The 26,202-nt window shown below is 40.8% G+C and overlaps 2 protein-coding genes across 7 annotated transcripts; one reads left to right on the forward strand and one right to left on the reverse strand.

Annotated features, from left to right (window-relative positions):
- Window positions 1-1,931: 1,931 nt before the first annotated feature.
- Window positions 1,932-8,408, reverse strand: PHOSPHO2 (phosphatase, orphan 2). 6 transcript variants are annotated; one of them, XM_061608544.1, is made up of 3 exons: window positions 8,195-8,408; window positions 6,958-7,064; window positions 1,932-4,481 (listed from the first exon to the last, which is right to left on the reverse strand). In XM_061608544.1, the coding sequence occupies exon 3, from the start codon at window positions 4,458-4,460 to the stop codon at window positions 3,738-3,740; it is 723 nt and encodes a 240-aa protein (XP_061464528.1). In that variant the 5' UTR covers window positions 4,461-4,481; window positions 6,958-7,064; window positions 8,195-8,408; the 3' UTR covers window positions 1,932-3,737. The 6 variants fall into 6 exon arrangements, with proteins under 6 accessions (XP_061464528.1, XP_061464529.1, XP_061464534.1 ...); XM_061608545.1 differs by lacking the exon at window positions 6,958-7,064 and adding an exon at window positions 7,093-7,307 and having other exon boundaries at window positions 8,195-8,279; XM_061608550.1 differs by lacking the exon at window positions 8,195-8,408 and adding an exon at window positions 7,943-8,153.
- Window positions 8,184-26,202, forward strand: CFAP210 (cilia and flagella associated protein 210). The gene is made up of 9 exons (XM_061608543.1): window positions 8,184-8,476; window positions 9,650-9,864; window positions 14,063-14,236; window positions 15,818-16,011; window positions 17,114-17,270; window positions 19,108-19,247; window positions 20,864-21,056; window positions 21,557-21,721; window positions 24,486-26,202. Exons 1-9 carry the CDS (start codon window positions 8,410-8,412, stop codon window positions 24,822-24,824), a joined length of 1,644 nt encoding a protein of 547 aa, XP_061464527.1. The 5' UTR covers window positions 8,184-8,409; the 3' UTR covers window positions 24,825-26,202.

Below are 26,202 nucleotides of genomic sequence, written 5' to 3' on the forward strand. Positions count from 1 at the left end.
AAATTACACCCACGTTTTGTAAGTTCACAACAGAGCATTTGCCATTTCTCAGAGAATCAGCTGGGGTTAGATATGTGGTGAATAGAGGGTCTTCTAAGTTGTAGCAATCCATCTTTGGAATGATCTCCATAGGGAAGCTCACCTGGTACCCCTTTGTGTCTTTTTGGTTTTATGCAAAAGGTCTTTTGGTTTCCCAAGGCCTTTTAAAAAAATGGTTGTGCTGATTTTAACTGTTTCTGTTGTTTTAGTATGTTTTAACTTTTTGTGTGATACTGGTTTTTGATTGCCTTTGTTATTATTTGTGAGCCACATTAGGAGTGATAGCATGAAAGGGTAGGGTATAAATGCCCAAGTAAATAATGTGGATTAGTTAAAAGCCTGTCAAGTCTGGGGGGGTTCCATCGCCACCACCAGTTACTAAGGCCATTGCTACAGGCCAAACAGAACAAGCCTGCTTTTCTAAGTCTAGCCCTGCCCCCTCTCCACGGATCCTCAAATGGAATTACTCTTTCCACTCAGAAGTTATGACCCCTGTACTCTTTAGTCTTAAGAAGGGCAATGTTTATGCCTTCACAGTGGGAGGAGGGATATTTCTACTCTCTCTCAGTGGAATTTGAACCACACAGTGTCCGTATGGGGAAGTTTCACCTCTCCGCCATGTTCATTCTCACCATATAAATGAATGGTAGCCTGTCAGTGAAACGTTTAAGAAGTACTCATGGCTGCCACTGCACATATGTATTATAGAGCAATCCAACTCCCCCTTTATGCCAGACTGGGGTGGTGGGGGTTGATTGAGCAGGTGTCCTTCCACTCAGCTTTCCCCCTTCTGTCTACTGAATGGGTGGCAGGAAATTTGCTGACACTATTCCAGCTACTGCCAAGACCCACAGTAGGTAATGTGAGAGGGGCCAAGGTGGCCTGGGACCCATTGGATCTTGAGCCACTCTTGCTGTCATCACTCAGTGGCATCATGCCTGATCCAGACCTGATCCCTGCACTGAGATCAGGCCTGCTCATCATGCCCCTTTCATCTTCTGCTGTGGCTACCACATGAGTGGGTAGGCGGCAGATGGAGCGGTTGCTCCACTGCTTTGCAAAGCCCCACTGGCAGGGGATGGGGGTTTGGAATCCACCCTAAATCTGTCCATGGTGATTCCATTGCTTGGAGTAAGAAGGTTTTTCCCCCTTTCAATTGTCTGATGGCAGTCAATTTACTTTGTCTCATATAACTTAATTGGAACCAAGAAAGATCTCCTGTACCTAGCCTCACCCCTCACCTGCACAGTGCTATCATAGGTGTTATTTCTTACAAGCTAAAGTATTGGGAACAGCATAGTTAAAAAGGAAAAGGAAAAAAAGAAAATACAGGGAAAGGACTAGAAATACAGTATGTTGATATTATCAGAACTTAATCTGAGCAAGAGATTATCAACCTACCTCTGAGAATTGATGTCAGGTTCCTAAAACCAATTTTCAGAGGTTGGATTGGCAATGACTCAAACTAAGGCCTTTTCTGTAGTAGACCCTAGAAAGGTCTGCAAAACCAGCCTTTTTACAGATGTTAGGAATTTGGTGAAAACTTTATTTTAGAAGGGTTTGGAGTGCTGAGATTGATTTCAGGTTATCTGTTTTAGAATTGATTCCAAGGGGATTTCTAATGTATTGTTAAGAATTTTAACAATGATTCTTTCACTAAGTATCACTTTTTCTCCTTTTCACAACCACTATCCAAGGGACAATTTTATTAGCCTGGGGAATTAACTAAGAAATTGTACTTGCACATGCCACATAGTGCTCTTGTTTTTACAACCACTGAGTGCAAGAATCTCTGAGCATCCCTGTAACATCAGATCTGTTTATACAAATGTAGGTTGTTTATTTATACTGCAGCTATATTTTACATTAAAGCCAAAGAATTCAAATTGTAATGTGGTTACTTAATAAAATATTTAATTAAGCATCTTTATATAAGCAGGAATCCTTAAATACAAAACTACAAACAGGATAAATTAAATTTATATCTTCGTTATTTTAAAGAATATATAGACTCCAAAAGTTGCAGTAGGCACATTGTATTCAGACAAAATAACAACTGAGCAAAAGTGGATCTCCAAGCAAATCCATTGCTCAGTGTATCAAGCCCTTTAACCTCAATATTTGAATTTTAGCAGATTGCTAACTCTTCAAAGGGAAGATTGCCATACAATTACTACGATCTGGAAGCCTATCTAGTTTTGCTCCCAACAGTCCCTTATTCACACTTTCAAACATATATATGCTTTCAAACTGAAAAAATCACTTTATCTGAATATTTTTCCACATACTAAACATTTTAACACAGTTACATTTCACAATAGGGTACAAAAGTCAACACAATACTGTTTATCAATATATACCATTTTTCAAACTCTTCATTTCAGACACACCATCCTAACACTAATAAAACGCCATAGGAAAATGGATTATATACTCCTGGGTGATATCCTCAGAGATATTAACAAAGATGCACAAACATGCCTCAGAAATAGAATATTGTATTAAGAGGCATCAAAATGGGATTGATACATTCTCCTTTCCAACATTATTATATACATATTCATTTAGCAAAATTCTGACTTTAAGGCTGCAATCCTATGCAAACATACATAGAAGTTAGACCCATGTAATTTAGTGGGAAGTGCAAATAAACATGGAAGGTTGCATTAATATCAAGTACCCTCCTAATGCGCCTGTGTGCCTTATTACCTTTCACTTTGTGATCAGTGATTGATACTGAATAATGTTAGCTATTTATTAAATAATGTGAAAGAGTATATTTGGTAAGTAAGAGGAAGAAGGGCAACTGCCATGTTGTGTTGAGATGTGTGAAAATCTCATGTGACAAAATCAGCCCCAATTTCTAGGCTGATTTTGTGACACATGGAAACAACTGTCCCTGAATAACATGACAGGGTTATACAGAAATGCCTTGTTGCTCACAAATAACAGGAACATTTATGTTTCTTGCAAACAGCAGATGAATTATAAAGGTGTAAGGGGCTGGGGGGGGTGGATGCTCACAAGAGTAAAGCCAGAATCACATCCCAATGTTATCAACAATCCTTTAAAAGTTAACTCATAGGGCTACTTGGTAAAAATCACATCATCTTATACGGAATGAAGCTGTGGCTGAAAGTGGGACATCATTGCGCAACTTTGGCTTTAGCTCTTGCCACATTTCTACCCTCCATCAGTGGTTTTCACCTCTTTGCAGAAGGACTAAGGGCAACATTTTCAACTCTCTGAAAGAATATTCTTCTGTTGCTCTGGAAAATAAATAGCAACTACCCATATTTCCTCATTCAGTAATTAAGTAGAGGTAAACTTCCACTGATAGTTTGTCTGATGTAATATAGATATTACATGGCCTACATTTAACAATGACTTCCAGTGCAATCCTATACATGTCTGCTCAGAAGTAAGCCCCATAGAGTTCAATGGGACTTACCCATAGGTGAGTGTGTACAGGACTGCAACCTTGGGCATCTGCTAATTCATTCATTTATGAATTCCTTTCCCTTCTCAGGCACACCTTCCTCCCACCTCACCCCACACTGAATTTGCACAAGGGAAGACAATGAATCAAAGTAGTGTAAACAACGTGTTAATTTTTCTAACATTCATAAAGTAGTTCTACTGTGAAAAGATTCAGATAGCAGCACCCATTTACTGTTATTAATCAGTATTAATTGTGTCTATCCTTTTGTAAGTAATTCTAAATAGGCCAGTATCTCAATACCGGATGACCAGACGACAACTGATGCCTCCAAGGGAACAAGATTCTTAGACAACTGAGAAATCATGCTCTCTAGCATATACCCATGTCTTGGCATAACAGCATCACTTTTTTTTAAACACATTACTGGGCACATATCATTTCCACCATCACCTATATATATAATTTGTGAGTATTTCAGCTTCGGCTTTAAATGTTCTAAGAATTCTTCTAAAACTCTTCTCTTGCAGAGGTTTATAGGACACTTTGCACAATCATGAATGTGACAATTCTGTACAGTAAGATAGCCACAGTCATCGAAACTTGCAGGATTTGTAAACACTTCATCAAATACTTGACAGACATTAGCAGCTTTTAAAATCCAATCAATAAATATTGCATTAGAATCTGATATAATTATACAATCAAAAAAGCCTTTGTGTTTACCAATAAAATCTAGGAGCTCTTTCATTCCTGCAGTGAAAGGGATTGCTGTCATAGTACTTTTCATCTCCTCTTCTCTTATGCCAATGTCCCCCAGATATCTGAAGACTCTACCCATATATTCTGTCCAAAGTCCTTTTTGATAGGATTTTTTAATTTCTTCAGGAAGTTTTGAAGCAGGTGCACATTTCACAATCCAGGTATCACTGTTTTCATCTACGATTGTATGGTCAAAATCAAAAACCAGAAGAACCTTCATAGTTGTTGGATAAACATAAATCTGGAAATGAAAGAAAACCTTTTGCTTAAGTGCTCTATTACTATTTCAGTGGGCCCATGATCTTGGAAAGGCCAACTTTTCAGAAAAATATAATCTTGTATCTTATTCACAAATAATGCACTACTACAAATCAGGTAGTGGATGACAGTATTTCACTGTGCTTTTGAAAGTACAGAGAATAAGAGAAAGTACAGAGATATGATAGCACTCTTCAAGCACATGAAAGGTTGTCCACAGGAGGGCCGGGATCTTTTCTCGATCATCCCAGAGTGCAGGACACGCAATAATGGGCTCAAGTTACAGGGAGCCAGATTTCGACTGGACATCAGGAAAAACATCCTAACTGTTAGAGCCATACGACAATGGAACCAATTACCTAGAGAGGTAGTGGGCTCTCAGACACTGGAGGCATTCAAGAGGCAGCTGGACAGCCATCTGTCAGGAATGCTTTGATTTGGATTCCTGCATTGCGTAGGGGGTTGGACTTGATGGCCTTATAGGCCCCTTCCAACTCTACTATTATATGATTCTATGAGAATTCATAATATATTAGAATCTGCAATATCCCATAATATGAAACCCAACATGGTTTGCTGCAGTTGGATGAAACAGCAAACCAGTTGATTACAAACCAGATTGTAAGTTTTAAGCTCCTCTCCTTTTGCGTAAAGGAGAATGGCAAAGGAAGAGGGAGCCCAAAGCTTGCTGCAGCTTGTGTTCATAACAATAATGCATGATCTGTCATGTGTGAACCAGGCCAGTCTGCACCTGCAATAAACAGAGACAAGGATACACACATGCATGTTGCTATGCCATGTATATCTTGAGGGGAATGTAAGTTGGAAGGTTACTGTGCATAATACCCGGCCATTTTGCACATTCACCAGACCTCATGGAGAATGTGCACATTAACCTTCCATGAGGAGGCACTCTGATAGAAATTCTCCCCCGACACACACAAATATTAAGCTAAGGAAAAGATTAATAGCAGCATAGAGTCAGTCATCATGGGAATTACAAGGGAGGAAGATTTAACCAGCTGAGAAAGGATTAGTAGGGAAAAAGGGGCTGGGACAGCCAGAGTTCGGATTGCTGTGTTAAGAAATAGCACAGGCCATATGCATAGGGTGGTATTCAATGCTAGTCATACTCAGAGTAGACCCAATAAAGTTAATAGACATGGCTAACAAGTCCATACATTTCGATGGGTCTTCTCTGAGTAAGACTTACTTGAATACAGCTCATTGTCTCCAAACAGATGTCAGAGAATGTGAATCTTCTTCCAGTCAATATGAAAACATTTCTAACATGCCACAAACTTCCATTTGAAAACATGGATTGAAAAATGTTAGTGAAACTGAGAACATTTTATGCCAACCAGGGTTAAAGGTGGGAGCAGGTAATTTGCCAGCAGTGTGCGGTGCTTCACACTCTCTCTCCCAGTCCTCTTTTCCCTGCTGGGTAACCCTTCTTCAACTGGTTTAATCTTCCCTTCCCTGAGATACCCATGACAACCAACCCCATGCAGCTATAAAGCCTTATCCTTAGCTTAATAAGGGGATGGGGGAGAGCAATTTCCCTCAGAATTGTGGGAGGGGGAGGGAAGGTTTAAATATTTCCTCTCTATGCACCCCCCCCTTGTGCTGCTCAGCTGACTGGGGAACAGGTAAGAATGGTGAAAAGGTGGCTGGACTGCAGAAAAATGTTAATCTTAATCTGAAGCCCCCCCCTTCCTGCTGCTCTGTGGAAATATGTTGTGGAACATGCAAGATTAGGCAGTGGTCCAGAAGCAACCGAAGAGGCATAGATTCCACATTTCTGAACAAGAAATAGAAAGACACAAGTCTTGGAGACTACGTATATCATCCAGAGAATGTACAAAATGCAATCAAGATATGCACATTCCCCAAAGCCTGTTGCGGATTATGCATAATGGCCGGAGAATGTACCAAAATCAGGCAATATATGCATATTCTGTAAAGCCTGTTGGGGATTATGTACACTTACTGGAAAATGTGCACAATTCCCTCTTCATGGAAGGTTAACATGTACATTCTCCATGAGGCCTGGTGAATGTGCACAATAGCCAGTTATTATGCACATTAACTACTCAACTTACATTCCCCTTAACATACACATAACAAAAACACAATGCAGCAAGTTGATGCCAATTAAGACTCCTCTAACTGTATTTCAGTAGTGTACTGAACCTGGTGAAATGACACTGACTCTGTATATTCACCTCATTTATTACAAGATACATGCAGACAAGTATTAAATTGTAAAGTGTAACATGTGAAGCAACCCTTATTAAAAACTAAAATATAAATATGGAACATTTGATTATGCTTTAAAGATGTTTAGAACCACCCTGTGAAAGGTAGTAAATCCATCCCATATAACATTTTTTTTAAAAAAAAACATTTTTTTAACAAAGGAAAATAATCTAACAGTAGAACAGCACAATGATACTCACTCGTCGATACTCTGTTTGAAATCTGAATACATTGGAGGGTGTCAGATAAAAACAAGTGAATGTTTCACAGTTTTGTTCCAGTATGAATGCAGGGCACTCTGTAATAGCTGCACAGAGAGAGACAAGACTACTTACATTTTTATCCCATCCTTCCTCCAAGAAGCTCAAAGTGACACATAGGGTTATTCCCCTCACCATTTTATCCTCATAACAACCCTGTGAGGTAGGGTAGGCTTAGCGATAATAACTAGCCTATAACAACCCAGTGGGCTTTATGGGTGAGAGAGGATTTGAACTCAGGTCTCCCCAGTACAAGTCCAACAGTAAGAATGTCAGTCCATGTTCTTTCCCTATTTAGAAAAATAACATAATGTAATGACAAAATTATTCTACTTAAATTGTATGACCAAGTGCCAGGGGCCAGAAGACCCTTGTAGATAATCAGAAGGGCTGCTTTTTACCTGGAACTTGGACTATGACAACACCTTGGGGAAGGGCTGAGAAGAGCAGACAGAGAAGAGCCTAATAAGGTCAGGCAATAGAGCATATCTGTGTATATTTAAGCTGTCAATTAGCCAGTGAAGGCAGCTACTGCATTTTCAGCCCCAGCTGTGTAGCATTCTTATTGTTTTTATTGATATTGAATAGAACCGTGAAGGCGTGTTTCATTAATACAAGAACAAATACATGAAGATCGCCTTCATCACAGCCATTTCACATTCTAAGTGGGTCTACAGCACTACAAGAGAAAAGTCATTCGTCTCGAATGTGTGAACGCTCACCGGCTCGCTAAGGGGCAGTAGTGGGGGACTTGTAGACCTCCAGATGTTGCTGGACTCCAACTGCCATCAGCCCCAGGCAGCATGGTCAATGGTCAGGGATGGTGGGAACTGTAGTCCAGCAACAACTGGCGAGAGCCATAGATTACAATTAAACGGACTAGGCAGGCAGTAGAAGCCCGGGCCCGACAGTTCCCTGCTAATACCAGCAGAGCCTTTTATCTAAGACGTGGGCCAACCCCGAGAACTCGGCAGCTGTGTCAATGACTCGCAGGTTCCCCCCTCTCTGAATATGGCTATCCCTCCCTGCCCGCCTGCGTGGAGTGGATGGTTGGTCAAGAACCTCGCGGGCCAGAGCCCTAGAGCGCGCGGGACTGCGACAGGAGGGGCTGCCGCGCGGGGGGTGAGCGGGGGGGGGAGGGAAGACGGAATTCTCGCGACCACCCGGCCGTACTGACCTGCAACGTCTTCTTCAAGCCGGGTCACGTGAACGCCCAAACAACTCTCGCGCCGTCCCGGCCTCAGAGCGTCGCGTGACTTCCCCCCTCCAGCGCCACTGTTCCCCGGCAGTTGCCTAGCAACCACTGTACACTCGCGACGCTCGGCACTGAGCTGCCTTGTGCTGGGAGCGGCACGCGGTTCGCCTCCAGCCCGCTCCTCGCCGCTTCCCGCCATGGGGGCCGTGGTCCGTCCTGTCGTGCGATTCGGGAGGCGCAAAGGGCAGGATCGAGAGCCTACCCGTGAGTGTGTGTCGCGGGGGAGGGCGTGGAGGAACGAGCTGGTGGTGGTGGGGACTGGAGAGATGTTCCTGGGTATGGATGTGTATCAGGTACGTGGGTACTGACTGGAGGGCAATATAGGAAAATGTACCCACTGCATTTTGTAAGGCGCCCATCCCTTCCCCCCCCCGTGCGATGAGGATTGGAGGGGAGGTGGTTGGAGAGGACGCAACCATTTAAACGTATGCTTCTGTGGCAGCTGCAGTTGACGCGGACCATCACTACCTGTTGCCCTGGGTGGTGCCAGAGGGAATCCCTGTGGCATAAGCTTTCATGGACCGGAATCTACTTTGTCAGATACACTACGTGTCATTCTGTATCGCAGGCCTGGGGTGGGGTTTGTAAATGGGAGAGCTAAATAGCTATGAAATGCAATGTGATATTTCCATGCAAGTCTCCGGTGTGCAAAAGGTAAGCATAGCGACCATTCATAAGAGCAGTAATTGCGATAATGCAATCTTTGTAGGTTTGCTGTGTTAATATTAAAGCTGTAGCGAACAGGGAAACCATGCTTCTGTCTCACCTGGGTGCTGCTACTCACTCCTATTGGGCCCCTTCCCATCTTCAGAGGAACTTTATTGGTGTGTGAGACACTTATATTTTAAGATTTTGCCTTGCATCCCCAATACGTCCCCCCCGCAGTTTATTTTGTGAGTCTTTTAAGAAGTGAGAGCTGAGAAAGTCTTGAACATACTTCTTCAAGGATGCGCACACAGACTCACATATGGGCGGCACTGCCTGGGGGAAGGGGAAGAGAATCAACCAGACAGGGCAGTGCCCACAGTATCCTCTCAAAGCACCAAATATACCTATGGGCCCAGAAAGCTTGGCAACCCCTATGCATACTCATTTATCTGGGTGTAAATCCATTTAACTCAGAGGGGCTTACATCTGAGAAGACATGCATATTGTCAGGTTGTGACCCTATGAACATTTACATAAGAATAATGTCACTGAAATCAGAAGACATTTCCTCTAACTAAACATGTTGAGGACTGCAGTGTAAAACTATACATGATATAATTTAGACAGGGTTGATCTCATTCTCAATCTGGTATTAAAGCCATGATTTTCAGTCCAGGAGGTGGAAGAGTTGTAAACAGAGTTTAAAAAAACATTTATTTTTATATCTAGCAAATGAAGATGATGTTCTGGAGGGAATATTTCTTCCAGTGGGAGTAGATCTTCGCCAAATAACTATACTGTCCAAAAAAGAATGGGAGAGGATTCAGGACAGACTCACTGCCCCAGCTAGAGAAGTAGCCCGGATTCAGGCTGAAAGGAAAGCGCGGAAAGATCTGCACTTGAAGTCTCAAGCACTTGTGAAAAACTGGAGCAACACTATTGCAGTAAGAGAAATGTGTACATTTCAGTGCCTGTGGGTTACTTATCAAACATCTGAATGTCTTTATAACTCTTCTCTTACTCCTGGATTTGTCAGTCAAAAGAGTTTGAGTATACAGTAGGGCCCCACTCATACGGCGGGTTACGTTCTGGACCCCCGCTGTAAAGCGGAACCCATTGAATAGAATGGCACACGATACCCAAAACCGCCGTAAAAATGGAACAAGTGCCGTATGAGTGGGGCTTTAGTCTAATTGCATCTAACTGAGACCGCTGTAAAGCGAATCGCTGTAAAGCGGGGCCCTACTGTAATCGGAATCTACATTTTTATTATCAGAGATTATATAGTGGCTAGGAGTGTGAGTTGGGAAGTCCCAGGTTCAGATCTTATCTCAACCACGAATTTGTGAGGTAACCTCCTCCTTTTGCAACGGAGAAATAATAATACTGATTTACTGTCCAGGCATATTGTATTGTTGTCTGTGGAGTAGTGTGTAAAGTATATTCTCCACTCTTCAGCCAGAAAAGCTCCCAGTGGCAGAGCAATTTAGAAGTTCATAAAAAATAACAGCCCCTATGCCCTCAGGCTTACAAACTACCATCCTGTCCTGAGGAGAGCAGAGGAGAAACAGAAACAATGTGGGAGCTGCCATTTTAATTACTCTAATCTTTTTAGCTTTTTAATCTTGTATACTAGCTTTTATTTTTTATTTTCTGTTTAATTGTATTTTGTTTTTCTTTATGTCATATATGTTTTGTGATTTTATTATTACAATGTATGTATTTTATCCTATGCTGTTTACCGCCCTGACAGCTACTTGCTATGGGCGGTATATAAATATAACCAAATAAATAAATAAATAAATTATAGAGCTCCCAATGGGGAGGGGTCCTCCCTGCCCTCAACTGCCACCACAGGGGCTTCTGAAGAACCATGGTGCCCTGAGGGGATCAGACTGGAAAGAGAAACATCTTAGGAATGGCCATCTCTGCTGAAAGACCAGCTCCATCAGGCACCTCCTCCCCCTGTACTGTTTCTAGGACAGCTGGTCATTATAAGAGCTACAGTTAAAGAATTGGAATCTGATTATACTTTCTTCCTCTTCCCCCCTTGCCCCTTGTGTGTCATGTCTTTTAGATTGTAAATCTGCGGGCAGGGACTGTCTTCTATTAATTGATTGTACGTAAGCCACTCTGCAAGCCTTTTTGGCTGAAGAGCAGGGTACAAAGACAATAAATAAATAAATAGACAGGCATGACACTTTTTAAAGTGTTTTTAGTGCTTTTGTTTGCCATCCTGGGCTCTTGCTGGGAGGAAGGGCGGGATATACATTAAATAATAAATAAATAAATAAACAGGAAAAGGGGAGGAACAAGAAAACAAGCAAACTCAGGCACCATATTCTCAATGTTACAAAGGCCTTATAATGATCTTTTTGGATGGAAATGGACTGCTCATTGTTAAGGCTTTGGTGTCCTCCTTAGAAACAGCCAGCCAACCTAACCTTCCTGGAAGTGACTGTAATGAAGCCAGAAATTGTTGACCTTACAGGGTGGGGCCTCCATGTTCTGGCACCTAGCTGGAATCTGCCATCTTATTTATTTATTTATTTAATCCATTTATATACCGCTAATATTTAATAAATAAAACTCTAAGCGGTATACAAGAAGTCCAAACATCTTAAAACAACAACTGCAAAAAACAAAATATAGTTAACTGAACAAAACATCCTCTTTAGTATCAATGTAATATAAACATTGCATATAAAATTAAGTACAAGAAATACAAGAAAAAAACGTAATAGACATGATAGACTAAACAGAATATTCCCTATGTTTCAAGGGAGAACAAACATGTTAAAACAAGCTTATTTTATAACATAATAAATTAAACAAATCAGATTTCTTCATCACAATATAATAATAATAATAAAAATCAATTAAAACAGCCGGCCCCCATTATATCAGAATTTTGTCTTACTACCATTGGGAAAAGAAAAAAAAATCATTTAATTTACTCAAACACACCCTTACAAAATCAGCACATTCATATTTAAACATATTAACATTCTAAACCAACACACTCACACTTGCCTCAAATCACACTCTACAAGCACTCACATAATTCAACCACACATCCTAAAAACAGCATACTCACAAGTACACCCATGACAACCACTCAATTCTACATACAGCCAAATAATGCACACATGTATTCTAAGTACAACATTCATACCAAACTCTCATACCAAACATTCCCCCTTGTCTCTCACACAAGGGGGCAGAAACTATGCACCCCAGGCTCTCACCCTGAGGTATAGAAACCACTTTTTCCAACATAGTAGACAATGACACTTCCTCATCTCTCAACTGAGGAACAAAAACTATTCAAATCTCAAATATTCACCCTAAAGAAGGACAGGCTTTTGATCACAACAGCTCGTTTGCTTGCCTTCTCTCTCCACCACTTGCAGCTACATTTTTCTTGGCTGGCGATGGATTCCAGACCCCAAGACGACTCCAAGTGCGACGCCCAGGCGCATGCTGAGGTGCTGCCTCAGGCAGCCCCTCCTCTTTATATAGAAGAAATATAGCAGAAGAAAATATGGCAGAGTTGTGGGCAAATGGCAACAGCTACAGCAGCACACAGAGTCCTTCCAAACATACCCCCCCTTCTTGTCATTCTTGTCATGGCAGGTAGGTTCATGGGGTCCCAGTTGATACTGTCATCCCAGTTTGGATGGTAGTGTTGCTGTTTCTCATAGGGCAAGCATCTGTGAAGGAAAAGGGAGCCCAGTCCAGCTGATGAGAGCAGCGGTGAGTGAAGATGACCGTTCCTCACTTTCTGCTGCACCTTCCACTGCATATTAGAAATAGTAGTGTCGTTAAGACACTAATTCTAATGCAACAACATCCTGATCCTCAATATTGGCATCATATCTGCAACACTGGTGCCTTGTTTAGTGTCATAATACTTAACCTGTGTGTACCAGTGCAGCAAATCATATATATAAAAATAAAACGTTCCATGCTTATAGGTAGTACAGTTAGCTTTCTGCACACTTCAATTTATCACATATTTCTAAGGCTACATGCATTTCCATTTAAATCTTGTTAGGTTCAGGCCCAACCATTATTGTCTGTATTGTTCCAAAAGGGTTAGGGCCTATATATATAGTTTATAAATTAATAACTATTTATTTACCACGGTTGTCTAAATGTCTTAGTAGACTATTACGATGAATAGTACAAGGAAGTTAGTGGAAAGGAAGGGTATATACTGTCACAGGCTGCACACTTGCTTGGGAGTAAGCCCCATTTATTTACTTACTTGGTATACTTTATTGCTTCCTTCATTTCAGGATGGGTAACAATTCAGTTGAAGTCTAAGCAATCCAGAAAACAGCAGATGAAAACATAACAAAAAATAAACTGTATGATCAATAATAAAAATATCTTCTGGAGCCAACCTAATTCTTTACAGCAACAGAAACCAATGCTAGCACCTGGAAAGGCCTTGCCAAATACATGGCTGAAGCAAGTGATGCTGAAATGTCAACAGAATCTGTGCCAGGTGCATTTCCGGGTGGACAGCATTCCATAACTGGAGCACCACCACAGGTGGCCCTCTCTTGTATCATCACCTGAATTATCCTCTCCAGTGGTGGGACAATGCAAAGGGCCTTTCCCTCAGATCTAAAAGATCGGGCAGGCTGATACAGAGAGAGGGACTCCTTCAGGTATTTTGAGTCCCAGTGGGATTTGCTTCTGAGTAATCATAGAACTGTGTTATGACAGTGTAGTTGTAGACATTTCCTACAGTGGAATCTATTTCAAGTGTAAGGGGTGGCATGAAAAATGAGGAATGAACAAATTATTTTTTTATCTGTCATACACAGGACAGGTATCTCAACTGTCAGCCTAAATTTCCTGCTGTAAGCTATACCATATTGCTTTGGAGTTTAATTGAATTTAGCCTTTGGAATTGACGGCAAAATTCCCACTGAATGTAATCCAAGGTTATTGTCAGTGGAGAATCCAAGCGATCCTGGTGTAATTCACCTTTGAGATAGAAGCACTTCAGTGGAACTCAAATGGAAGTTTATCCTGATTTTCTGAATGTTGTATAACTGCATAGCTTTTTAAAGGTGTCTGTTTTGCTTCTAATAATACTTTTAATAAGGAGGATACATTTCATTGCAGGGTATGTCACAAGGAAAACTGGAAGCCAAAAAAGTGCGCCAGCAGAGGGATGAGGAAGAAAGAAGAAAGATTGACCTGGAAGAAGCAAAGTACCAAGCACAGAAGCGAAAAGAGGCCATTGAGCAAGCCAAACTCTATCAGTATTATCAGAATGAGAGAGTGAAAGGATTCCATGTAATGTAGATTTATCATCATCATTATCATCATTTGTTCACTTTAATTTGGGAGGAGATGTTCAAGCATAGAATCTCTATTAAATGGGGGAAATAGCCATGATAAAAATGATGGTACTGCCAAAACTCTTATTTTTATTTCAGAACTTACCTGTGGAAGTCAATTTTAAAATTACTGAAACTTGGCAAAAAACTGTTAAGCTTGGTTCAGGATATGAAAAAGTTGAGTGTAGCTAGGAAACATTGTCATACAATAAGACAAATGGGAGGGGAGGAGAAAGCTTTCCCACCAATAAAAAATGACTATCGGACAGCCCTCTTTGCAAATTCGAAAACCTGGTTTCATTCAGACAGATCATTAATAATGGAAGAGGATAATATCTCAAAAACGCCCTTTGGTATTGTACTCAACCTGACAAAGAAGAAATTAAATAAAATCCTTGTACTAAGACCTTGTTTAGTCTTTGGAGTAAATGTAAAAGGATATTAACTCCTGGTTTATCTCCTTTAATGGCTATATATTATAATGAGGAAATGAATAATAAGGAAATGAATGAAGAAGGTCTAGTTGGTAATCTTTCTTTATGGAAGGTGTATGGATTAATAGACTTAAGAACACTATTTAAAGATGGCATTTTCAAATCAACTTACCAGCAGCTCAGAAATACCACTCAAGTCCTTATTACAAAGTATGGCCCTCTCAGGTAGACAACAGAATTTGAGACCTTAATGCTGGAGGCCAACTCACAAAAGCTATTAAGCAAACTATTCGGGATCATCCTGAACAAAAACATACCCGTGAATGGGGAAAGGCTAAATGGAAATTCTAGTTATGAGATCCCCTTAGAAAAATGCGAATGGATATGGCAAAGTGTCCGTCCCCCTTCAAACAATTAGTGTCAATATCAAATACAGTTTCTATAAACTTATATCTTGATGTTACTTGTCACTGTTAAGATTGAGCCATATATATGGCAAGCAATTTATACTGTAAATGATAAATGTGGATATTTATATTTTTTCAGACTTGTCCCAAAATAAAGATTTTTTTGATTGAAGTAATAAGATAAATTGAAGTTATGACAGGGTATACACTTCCAATGAATCCACTGGTAATTTTTAACAGATTATTAAGAAATGCGTATACATTTATTGATTACTGCACATATAACTATTAGTTCTAAGCGGAAAAAAGTAAGAACTCCAACATTAGAGGACTGGAGAATCAAACTTTGGCAGACAAAATGTGATAAAATTAACGAACTTGGTCAGAATTAGAAAAGAAAGACAACCACCTCATTGCTTGACAAGATATTGAGTTTATTTATAATGTATTGGAATAACTAAGTACAAGAATGTGAACCCACACACGTTGTCAGGTATAATGCAACTTAACTTTCAAAGTTAGGTTGTTGTTATTTCTTCTCTCTCTTAATGCATAAGAAATTATCCAGCACTATTGTTAAAGGGATTACCCCCTTCTTAATATTATTGATTATTGTTTTTTGTTTTAAAATATTGTTTATTGCATAAACAAAATAAAGAAATGGGCCCTATTAAACATTCCAATTTTCTTTTGCAGAGAGCCCTCTTACTTACTGAAGTCTTAAAAGAAAGAGATGCCCAGATTGAATTTAAAAAGATAAAAGAAAACCTGTACCGCAGCAAAGATGAAGAAATAGAATGTGAACGTCAAAAAGCGATACTAAGAGAGCAGGAAAAGGCTAGAGAACACCATATGAAGAGAATGCAACTTAGCAAGGAGCAAATGGAACAGTAAATATAATTAGGATAGCTCTTTTGAAAATCCAGTCGATAAAATTAACTTGCCGTTTGTTGGGTAAATGCATTTCCCCCATAAATCAACAGTATAGACATTGATCTCTTTTATGTATTTATTTCTTTATTAAATTGAATTCCTTCCAAAAGGAGCCCAGGGTAGCAAACAACAAGCATTTGTGTGGGGGATTAAAACCTTGCCTGCTCACTATTGTTCTTGCAATAGCGTTGAGGAAAGGGCCTTAGCTCAGTGGGAGAGCATCTGCTTTGCATGCAGAAGGTCCCAGGTTCAGTCCCCAGCATCTCCAGGTAGGGAAAGGAGAGACCCCTGTCTGAAATCCTGGAGAGCCCTTGCCAGTCAGTGTAGACAATATTGAGCTAGGTTGACCAGTAGTCTGACTCAAATAAGACAGCTTCCTATGTTCTTAAAGAAAGAACGGTCTTGTCATTGTGGTGCTTTCTTTTGACGACTACAGCTATGTTAGTGCCAAGACTATTAAATAAGGAGATCATTGGACCACATTCTAAATGAGCAGCTGTAGGGAGCTCTCTTGCTGCCAGAAGAAGGTCTGCTCCAGCAAGTGCTGTTTGCCCTAGGGTTGCAGAAGTGAGGGAAGGCCTCTTTCACTAGCCAAAAGAACAAAGACCAGAACTGGGAGGCTGCATCTTCACTCCCAGGAAGAATATAAGTGGTGCAGCTGCAGGGAGCCTTCTCTCCCCCCCCCCCATGAAAGAACACTCTGCTCCAACTGTCAAATGCCCTAGGACTGTAGAAGGAAGGGGAGGGGTACCCTGGCCTCTGCTATCACAAGGGCATTGGTACGATTTTACATTTTGTTTTACTATTTTTACTGTTTTAATGTGTCGTAAGTCATCTTGGAAATAATTTGCTTGAAAGGTGAGGGTACCCACTTAGAAATAAATTCATTCTGCTGTATTTACAAAGCAACCGTGGTCTGTACCAGTCTACTTGGGCAATGACTTGGTATATTTATACGGATAACCTTCCCCATCTTTAGTTCCAGAAGTTCTGTTAACTGTAGAGAAACTTTAGATGTGGCTCATTTACCACATGGTTGCCCCCTTCTATGTGTTTTAGGATAAAAGAGCACGAATGTTTAGCAGAACTGAGCAGGCTGGAAGACAAAAGGGAAAGGAAAGAGATACAGGCACAGGTCAGGCTACATCAATTGGAAATGCAGGAAAAAGAGCTAGAGGAGCGAGAAGAGAAACTGAAGCGCAGGCAGGCACATCAGGTATGTCTTGGAAGCCAGGAGCCAAATGTATGAAACACATTCCTGGTGCCATCCTTGGCAGTCTTGCAGCACCAGGCGGAGACCTTTCTGTTCATCCAGACCTTTGGTTAATGTTACCTCCTACATTGGTGCTCATCTTTTAATGGAATGATCAGGACTTGGTCCTTATTAATATGTTGCTGGATGATCATTTTATGGATTTTGTATTGTCATTTTTAAAAAAATCTGGTTTTAAATTGTTTTTATGTGTCGTATTTTATTTTATCAAGCCGCTTTGAGATTTTTTATTGTAAAAAGCAACTTATAAATGAAATAACTAAATGACATAAATGAAATAAATATTTGTTACTACTACTATTATTAACAACTCCTTAGGATCAGAATAGTGCTTTTCAGTCCTTAATAACTCACAAGGACTTTTAGGAGTTGCTGAACTTTAACAATTTCCAGTCAAATTATTAATAGGGCTGTTTATGACAAATGGAGGGGAAGTTGATTTCTGGTGCTTAGGCAAAGAGTTTGTGCAAAGTTCTGTTATTTTTCAGATATGACTTTGTGGAGTAGCTTTGAGTACAAGGAAAGACAGAGGGCTTCCACGCATAGCTTTTTATGTGTGTTGAGGGGTTGCTAATCCATCACCTGTGAGCCACACACAGATTGTGATGATCCCTACTATTCCAAATGATAGATTGGGTAATGGCAGAATTATTTATTTATTTATTAGTTGCTTTCCCCCCAAAATGAAACTCAAAGCGACTTACAAAAAAAGTATCTCAAAAACATATGCAGAATAAAGATAACAGTACAAAAGCATACCAAGCAAAGCTCAATACAATAAATAGAACAATGTGATAAAAATTGCAACACACAGTACAACTCAAATATAGGTTTTCTGCTACCCCCCTCCTGTCTCCAAAACTCAGAACCTACTAGTTCAGCCATCATAGCCAAGAACCCACCCACCCCCCCAGCTTAGGCTACAGGAAGCAATTGGCACAGTCCAAATCTGCTAAAGTGTCAAATCAGCTGTTAGCAAAGCTGCCTTCTGGACAAAATCTAAAGGCCATTTCCCAGTCATATTTCCTCTCTTTCTGGTTTCACTGTGGGGCTTGTATATAAAACAATGCAAAATAGTTCCTATGTGTGACAGAAATGTCTTGTAATTTGGTGAACAAAGGGCATGGATTTGTAACTGGTGCAAAAATTGGGGTTTAATCATATTTATGCAGTGAATTGCCTGCGTTGGGACCAATGCAAGCCACAAGGTTCCAGGAGTTACACAACCCCAGCAGTGGTACTCTTGTTTGCATGAGATGACATTAATATGCTGTCTTATATTTATGTTTTCACCACTGCTTCTAGCTCCTTTACTGTAGAAAACTGGGACAAATCCCTACATGCCTTCTCTCCACACTCCATGCTTTGCATCACTATATTATTTTCTTCATGTTCTTTTTTATTATCTTCCATAGCTTGGGCCTACTCAGTGCAAATACTCTGAAGCCTTTGGGAGCAATTCTGCCCCTCTCCCCATCACCGGGAATGGCTTAGGATTGGGCAGAGGTCTCTCTCCACCAACAGAGGGGCTTGCCATGGAAGCCCCCATTTTGCCCACTGGAGGCGCAGTCTGTTTGAGAGCTACTGCTGGAGGTGTTTCCACTGATGATAGCTGACACAAGGCTGTGAAATAGGATGGGGGGGGATCAGAGCAGGGCCAGCCACTGGCCCAGCAAAAAAAAGATAAAAAGTGGCTCCACTGCTCTTCTTATTCTCAGGCCAGGTGATGCTTATTTTGGTTTACAAAATGTGCATTCTGAGTTTGTTGGGTTTTTTAAAGGCACATGTTGCTGACCAGGTAACTCTTAAGGCTATAGAAAAACAAAAACAAGAGGAAGAGGATGAAAAAGTTGGAGCGCATTTTAAAGCAAAGCAAGCTATGGCTAAGCTGACAAAAGCGAAAGAAGAGGAAATGCTCAGGTAGGCAGAACATGAATTTGAAACTGCTTAGAGCTTTTTTTTCACTCAAGCAGTATATAAATTTTGTTAAATAAATGTAAATACATTACCCAAATAAAACAAGATGCAATTTTTCTAGTATTATGTATTCTTACATTAAAGATCCATTTTGCACATTGAGATTCTGTGGGACTAAAGACTATAGATTCAGTTTTATGCTGGTGTGAACTCATTTTATTTGTTTTTGTTGATTTATTTATTTGTATCCGCCATTTCTCCAATCACTGAACTCAAGGCAACATGCATAGAGTTGCCAAACCATCTCCCATCCAGGCACTGGCCAGATCTAGACCTTCTTAGCTTCAGGCTGTATCGAGTGCCTTCAGACCTGCCTAGGGATCCAATTTAAGAGATGAAGCCCACTTTGGGCATGCAAAGTTCCCTATCAGGAACTCCATAGTTCAGACAATCCCAGTAGGCTTTCAGCAAGCGCTGACCAACTGATCGATGCTGACAGCAAGTTGACTCTAGGCAGACATCGGCTGTGCTATGTATTTCCCAATAAGGAACTCCATAGCAAACAGCAGGCTTGCTGTCACTACTGATCAACTGATTGGCACTAAGAGCAAGCCTCCCTTGCCAAGGAATAATTTGGAGCACTTTAAGGCTCATGATCATTCCTTGGCAGCTGCATCCCAACCTGCCCCACACTAGACACTGCATATAACATCAATTTTGAAGTGGGGGGGGAATGATTTGTGGAAAATTTCCGCAAGGACCAAATTTTAGGCCTGCGGACCAGAGGTTCCCCACCCCTGCTTTAAGGCATGTCTCCCTCCCCTCCACCGTGTACATAATTTAATGTGATTGCTCTGCATTAATGCCTAACTCATGCAATCCTCACCCTCCAGCAAAATAGAATATGCTGCACAAATTGAGTTACGTAATCAGGCATCCATGTTGAGTACCTGTATAATATGCAATATATACATGAGGAGGAGGGGCACCTGTACTTCTTGCCTATGTAAAGACTTTTGCTGGCCTAGTAAATGTCTGAACTAATTAATGGTTGTGTATTTACGGCATCTTTGGCAATAAAGACTAAATGATTAGAAAAAGATACTGAAATAAAACGGAACGCCTGAGTTCAACATCTTCAATAGATTCCCATGACATTCGTATAAGCTAATATAATTTCTTCATGTGTCATCTGCATACATTAATTCAGTGTTTTCCAAACTTTTGAATATCTGGGGTGCAGTTTATGTCTGGATTAAAAGATGAAGCACACTTCATCCTTATAGTCAAAAAGACACCATTGGAGTAAAGGGCAGGCCAAGCCACTCAAGGATGGGATCATGCTTTCTCAGCAATGGTGGTACTTCAGGGAATCCCCTGCATCTGTTATCTGTAGTGCATATCATGTCAAGTATCCTGGTGTACCCTTATTCCCTCAGCTTTATGTTACTGCCCATATATGGGTAGAGATACAGGACATCTGTGCTGAATGGGGCCTCCCTCCCCTGACTGGCATAGAGTAGTGGGTTGTATCCAATTTGGTAGTTTAATGAAGGCATACCTCAGATCTCACCACACACAATTGAGGAATTACTGCACTAATTGTTGAACCACTACAGGTTAATGGAGAAACAGAGAGACAATATAACTAACCGCCTCCTGGCACAGATGAAAAAGAAGTCTGATGATGAAGATGAGCGTATTGCTAGAGATGTTGCAGAGGCAGAAGAGGAGCTTGAGAGAGAGCACAAAGCAAAAGAAGAAAAGAACAACAATGATTTGAAATCCATCAAAGAACACAGAATTAATGTGGTAAGAAAAATGAAGCACGAAGCACTCTTTTCTGTTTTACCGTTTCTTACCAGTTAGGGTGGAATCTGATACTGTGTGAGCAGATTTCTGCTTGCGCAACAGGGCTTCACCTTCTTCTCCTTCCCCATGTACCCCCAAAATATGCTTCAGAGGGCCTCATGCCCTTCACGATCAGTTTTCAGGGTGCATGGGAGACTGTAGTGGGAGGAGAGGAAGGTGAAGTCCCATTGGGAGAGCAGATGCTCATTCAGTTTCTGCATGGACAGTGTTGGATCCAACCTTTAGTCTCTAAAATTAACTTATTTTACAATAACACTGTGTTCCTGAACAACTTGCATGAAAGCAAGTTCCATTAAAATTAGTGGAAGTTGCTTACAAAGTATTTAAAAGTGTGATGCCCAGAACATCAAAAATGTATGTATGTAATTCTAAATTACTAGACAGTCATTAGATTTTAGGTTTTGCTACTCTGGGATATGAACTGGATTGTGTTGTTCTAGATAAAAATGAAAGAAGAGAAAGAAAAACAGGAGAAACTGGAAGCTCAAGAGATACTTCATGGACTAATGGAAGCGGACCGGATCTATCAAGAACTGGAAAAGGACAAGAAACACAGAAATCATTGTGCAAACTTAAAATTGCAAGACAGCCATGTCATGCAGATAGTAAGTATGGGCATTCTGTTTCCAATGTATTCTTTCAAAGGAAAAATGGAATATGACTTACATTTCTGTTCAGTGCCTGAGAGGGCAGTATGCAAGTGAGAAAACTGCATCTGCAAATTGATAGAATCTCAGGGACAGGCTTCCTTTATTTCCAGATGACAAAGAACTTAGAGACGGTGTGGGGAACCTTTGGCCCTTCAGATGTTGCTGAACTACAACTCTCATAATTCTTGGCCATTAACCACACTTCCTGAGACTGATGGGAGTTGTTGTTCAGCAGCATCTGGAGGGCCAAAGGTTCTCCATGCTTGCCTATCAGAAAATACAAAATACTATTATCATCAGTGTGGTATAATGGACAGAGGTTGAGGTTTGAATTCTCCTGAATATCATGAGCAGAAAGAAGGTCGCAGAAGAAGACTGTCTCCCCTGCAGTTACTTATGCCCCCAGTCCTCTCCTGAACATCGTGGAATGAAGTGCCATGGGGGTGGGGGTGCTGGCGGAAGGGGAGAATTGCCCAAATCAGACAGAGGGATCTTCTGTTTGCATTGTGTGTGTGTGTATGTGTGAGGGGGGGGAATACAGACAAATGCCATTACACATATTTAAAGCTGGATGTCAGTTGATAGTGATTCTTGTGATTAAGAGGATAAGTCAAAGGCCAAACAGAAAATGTGCGGTGCCTTTAGAAATTCCATTTTTAGAAAGTCCTGGCCACCTTGGACTCCTCCTCTCATTAGGGTCGCTTGCCACAGAACCTTACTTACCATTGTTCTGAGTTTATTAAAATCAGCTTTCCTGAAGTCCAGGGTACATGTATGGCTACTCTCAGCTTTTACGTCCTTTAAAATCAAGAACTTGGGTATAGTGTGGTCACTTTCCCCCAGAGTTCCCGTAACTGCGACTTCATCCACAAAGTCATCTCTGTTGGTTAGAATCAAGTCAAGGATAGCTGATCCTCTAGTTGCTTCCTCCACTTTCTGTGGGAGAAAATTATCTCCAACACAAGTCAGGGATATCTTGCAGGGGTCATGTTTGGCAGAATTTGTCTCCCAATAGATATTGGGGTAATTGAAGTCTCCCATTACTACTACATCATGTCTCCTTGAAACATTGGCAATTGCTTTTCAAAATGTTCAGCCTTTTCTTCTCCTTGATTGAGTGGTTGGTAGTAGTCTCCAACCACCATGTTCTTTTTATTCCTTGCCCCATTAATTTTAATCCAGATACTCTCGGCGGAGCTACCAAACTCATCCTCCTGCATTTCTGTGCAGGGATATATATTTTTAACATATAGCATGACTCCTCCTCCCTTTCTGTTTCTTCTGTTCTTTTTGAACAAGTTATATCCTTCAGTTGCTGTATTCCAGTCATGCGAGTCATCTCACCAAGTTTCAGTTATATCTATCAAGTTGTATTTACTCTCCTGTATTGAGAATTCAAGTTTGTCCTGTTTGTTTCCCATACTCTGGCCATTAGTAAACAGACGTAGAACACCATGTGATTTATGGCCTGGCTTCCCCTCCCTGCCACACTTGGGGTTCATTCTTTAGCTTTTGTGCCAGGTCAAGACAACAGTCATCTTTTTAGCCCAGCTGTTTCATATGCCACATGCTGTGACGGGGGGCACACAAGGTGGAGATTCAACAGGGCAGCACCCCCCCTTGGCATCTGCGTACTCTGCTTAATTTATTGGATTTGGATTGGGGGGTGGGAATCAATACTTCCACAACTTTATAGTCTCAGTTTAAATATAACATTGTTTTTATATATGCTTATATAACTGAGTCTGAGTCCTAGCCAAACTAGGGCGCTGTGTGTTGGTGGTTCCCAAGTTCGGATAATTGGTCAGTTGCCTGGTTTGGATGGGGTTGTACTCCCTCTGAAAGAGCAGGCTTGTAGTCTGGGGATGCTCCTGGATCCATCTTTGTTACTAGAAGCCCAGGTGACCTCAGTGGCTAGGAGTGCCTTACCAGCTTCAGCTGGTAAGACAGTTGCGGCTATTTCTGGACCGCGATAGCCTAACCACTGTTGTCCATGCACTGGTAACTTTCAGGCTGGATTACTGTAATGTGCTCTATGTGGGGCTGCCCTTGAGGTGAGTCCAGAAGTTGCAGCTGGTACAAAATGTGGTGGCATGACTTCACTGGGGCAGGATATCGCCAACATGTCACCCCACTGCTGAAAGAATTGCACTGGCTGCCCATTAGCTACCAGGCCAAATTCAGGGTTCTGGTTTTGGTGTACAAAGTCCTATGCAGCTTGGGACCAGGATACCTGAAAGACCATCTTACTCCTTATATACCCATTCGATCACTGCACTCTTCAGGTGAGGGCCTCCTGCAGATACCATCTTATCAGGAGGTCCGTTCCACACAACATAGGAAACGGACCTTGTAGTGGCACCTACCCTTTGGAATTCCCTCCCTTTAAATATTAGACAGGTGCCATCTCTGTTAGCTTGTTGGCACCTACTGAAGACTTTCCTCCTTCAAGAAGACTTTTAAGTAGAGGCCTTATCCCAGTCTGCATCTGTGTTGGGATTTTTTTTAAAGATGTTTTTAAAGCAGTTTCTCAAAAGGTTTTAAAAATATATATTTTGTTTTAATGTTTTTAAAGATGTTTTAATATATTTTAAAGTCTTTTGTTTTAAGATATTTTCAGAGTGTTTTTAGTGTTTTTGTTCGCCATCCTGGGTTCCTTCTGGGAGGAAGGGCAGGATATAAATTTAATAAATAAATATCTCCCCCCCCCCAAATACAGGCTGAAAAAATGGCAAGAGAAGAGCGTGAGAAGCAAGAAGATACAGAATATGTCAAGCAAAAAGAACTTATTGCATTATTCAAGGAGCAGGAATTCCAGCAGTATGCAAATAAAGTTATTGACGAAGAATCCAAGAACACACGGAATCTTTACCCTCTTTTGAAATCACTAAATGAAGCTCATGCTGGTGTGAACAGACCGGTTTTTAGAGAAAATAATCAGCCGTGTGATAAGCATGCTACTAAGCTACCATATATAGGTGACACAGCTCAAGAAATGAAACTGTTAAATGAACATGAATATGTTCACACTAAGGGTCGATTAGGTTTTACATGGTAAAAAATGTTTTTGAAAGCTACAGTAAAAGCCTAGTGCATTTTTGAATAACCCAGATTGTGAATATATAATGGAAAATTAGCAAGTTTAAGATATCTTAATAAAGTTTGTTACTATCTAACTCTGCTTACATATAGCCTTGAAAATCCATAGTACTAAATAATGTGTAGCATTTAGAAGGGCCAAAAATCTTTCACAACTTTCAATTCAATTTTATTTTAGGAATTTCTGCTCCTTTATTACTTATGTTTCTGCCACTTGTGTGAATGCCAGAAATAATACACCCTTTGTGAAGAAAGTGTTTGCTGTTCATTGTCCATTTAAACTGTTTAGGTTAGAAAAATTAACTAGCCACTTAGTTCTAAAAGCAGGATTTCTGATTGTGTTTGCCTTTGAGAGCCAAAATTTCAGAAACATGGTTAATTTTCTTTCACAAGTAGCCAGCATGGTCCTCCCTGATCAAGATCAAGGCTCTGGCAGGGGTGTGTGGGTGGTAAAATGGGCTTTATCCCTTTACCTCCCACTATGAACTCAGTCTGGATTGATCCCCCCTTTCTGCCTTTTGCATGGGGGGAAACTCCACTTGAAGCTAATGGAAGCTTTCCCCCCCATGCACATAGCAGGTGCAAAGTGTGTGTGGGGGTCATCTCGACTTGGACCACGGGGGGTGGTGTGAAAAGTTAAATCCCACCTACCCTGTAGTCAAGGGCAAACTGCATGATTAACATCCTTTGCATTTTGGCCCAGGCACGCAAAGTAGCGAGCCATACACAAGGAAAAAACTGATGCTAGGAACATAGGTGCTTATCCTTTCCCCCACTCACCACTTCCCCTACTTGACTGGAAAACCTGATCTGGGGCCATACTGGGGATAAAGTAGTTAGGGTGGCAGAAGAAATGCAGCAAGCAGATGAAGAGTTAAGCACTATGCTTTCCTCCTTCAAATGCCCCTGCCTGCTTTGGGTGTCGGGGGCTAATATGGGCTTGGAAAGTGCCATTGGTTTCAAAGATTTAAAGGAAAATGAAGGGTGGCTAGTTTTCTACACAAAGTAGCAATGTTGAGAAAAGTCTAGTTTGACTCTTAGTCATGGACTACATATCTTTAGATATTACTATCATGCCTTCTTGATCTATCATCTAGCCTTTAAGCATAATTTAAATCAGCAAGTAACTAAAGCCACAATATAGGTGCTTCTTTGAGGATAGCAAAAGAATTTCTTTTAAATGTGAGATGACACCATTTACAACTTAATAAAGAATAATATCCAGCAATATGCTGTTTACTTGTAATAAATTTTGTTATAACAACATTCTGCAGTTTTGGAGTTGGCTTATCTCCCAGGGAAGAATATTGTTAAGTGTTAACTTTAATAAACGTGAA

Source organism: Rhineura floridana, chromosome 2 (assembly GCF_030035675.1).
Source record: "Rhineura floridana isolate rRhiFlo1 chromosome 2, rRhiFlo1.hap2, whole genome shotgun sequence".
Classification (NCBI taxonomy): domain Eukaryota; kingdom Metazoa; phylum Chordata; class Lepidosauria; order Squamata; family Rhineuridae; genus Rhineura; species Rhineura floridana.

Excerpts from the sequence above, each read along its gene's own strand:
- PHOSPHO2 (XM_061608545.1), bottom strand. The coding sequence starts at position 7,155 with ATGGTGAGGGGAATAACCCTATGTGTCACTTTGAGCTTCTTGGAGGAA. Across the intron at positions 4,482-7,092 it reads AGGAAGGATGGGATAAAAAT|ATTTATGTTTATCCAACAAC; the intron begins GTAAGTAGTCTT and ends TTTCATTTCCAG.
- CFAP210 (XM_061608543.1), top strand. The coding sequence starts at position 8,410 with ATGGGGGCCGTGGTCCGTCCTGTCGTGCGATTCGGGAGGCGCAAAGGG. Across the intron at positions 9,865-14,062 it reads ACTGGAGCAACACTATTGCA|GGTATGTCACAAGGAAAACT; the intron begins GTAAGAGAAATG and ends ATTTCATTGCAG. Across the intron at positions 19,248-20,863 it reads AAAGAAGAGGAAATGCTCAG|GTTAATGGAGAAACAGAGAG; the intron begins GTAGGCAGAACA and ends GAACCACTACAG.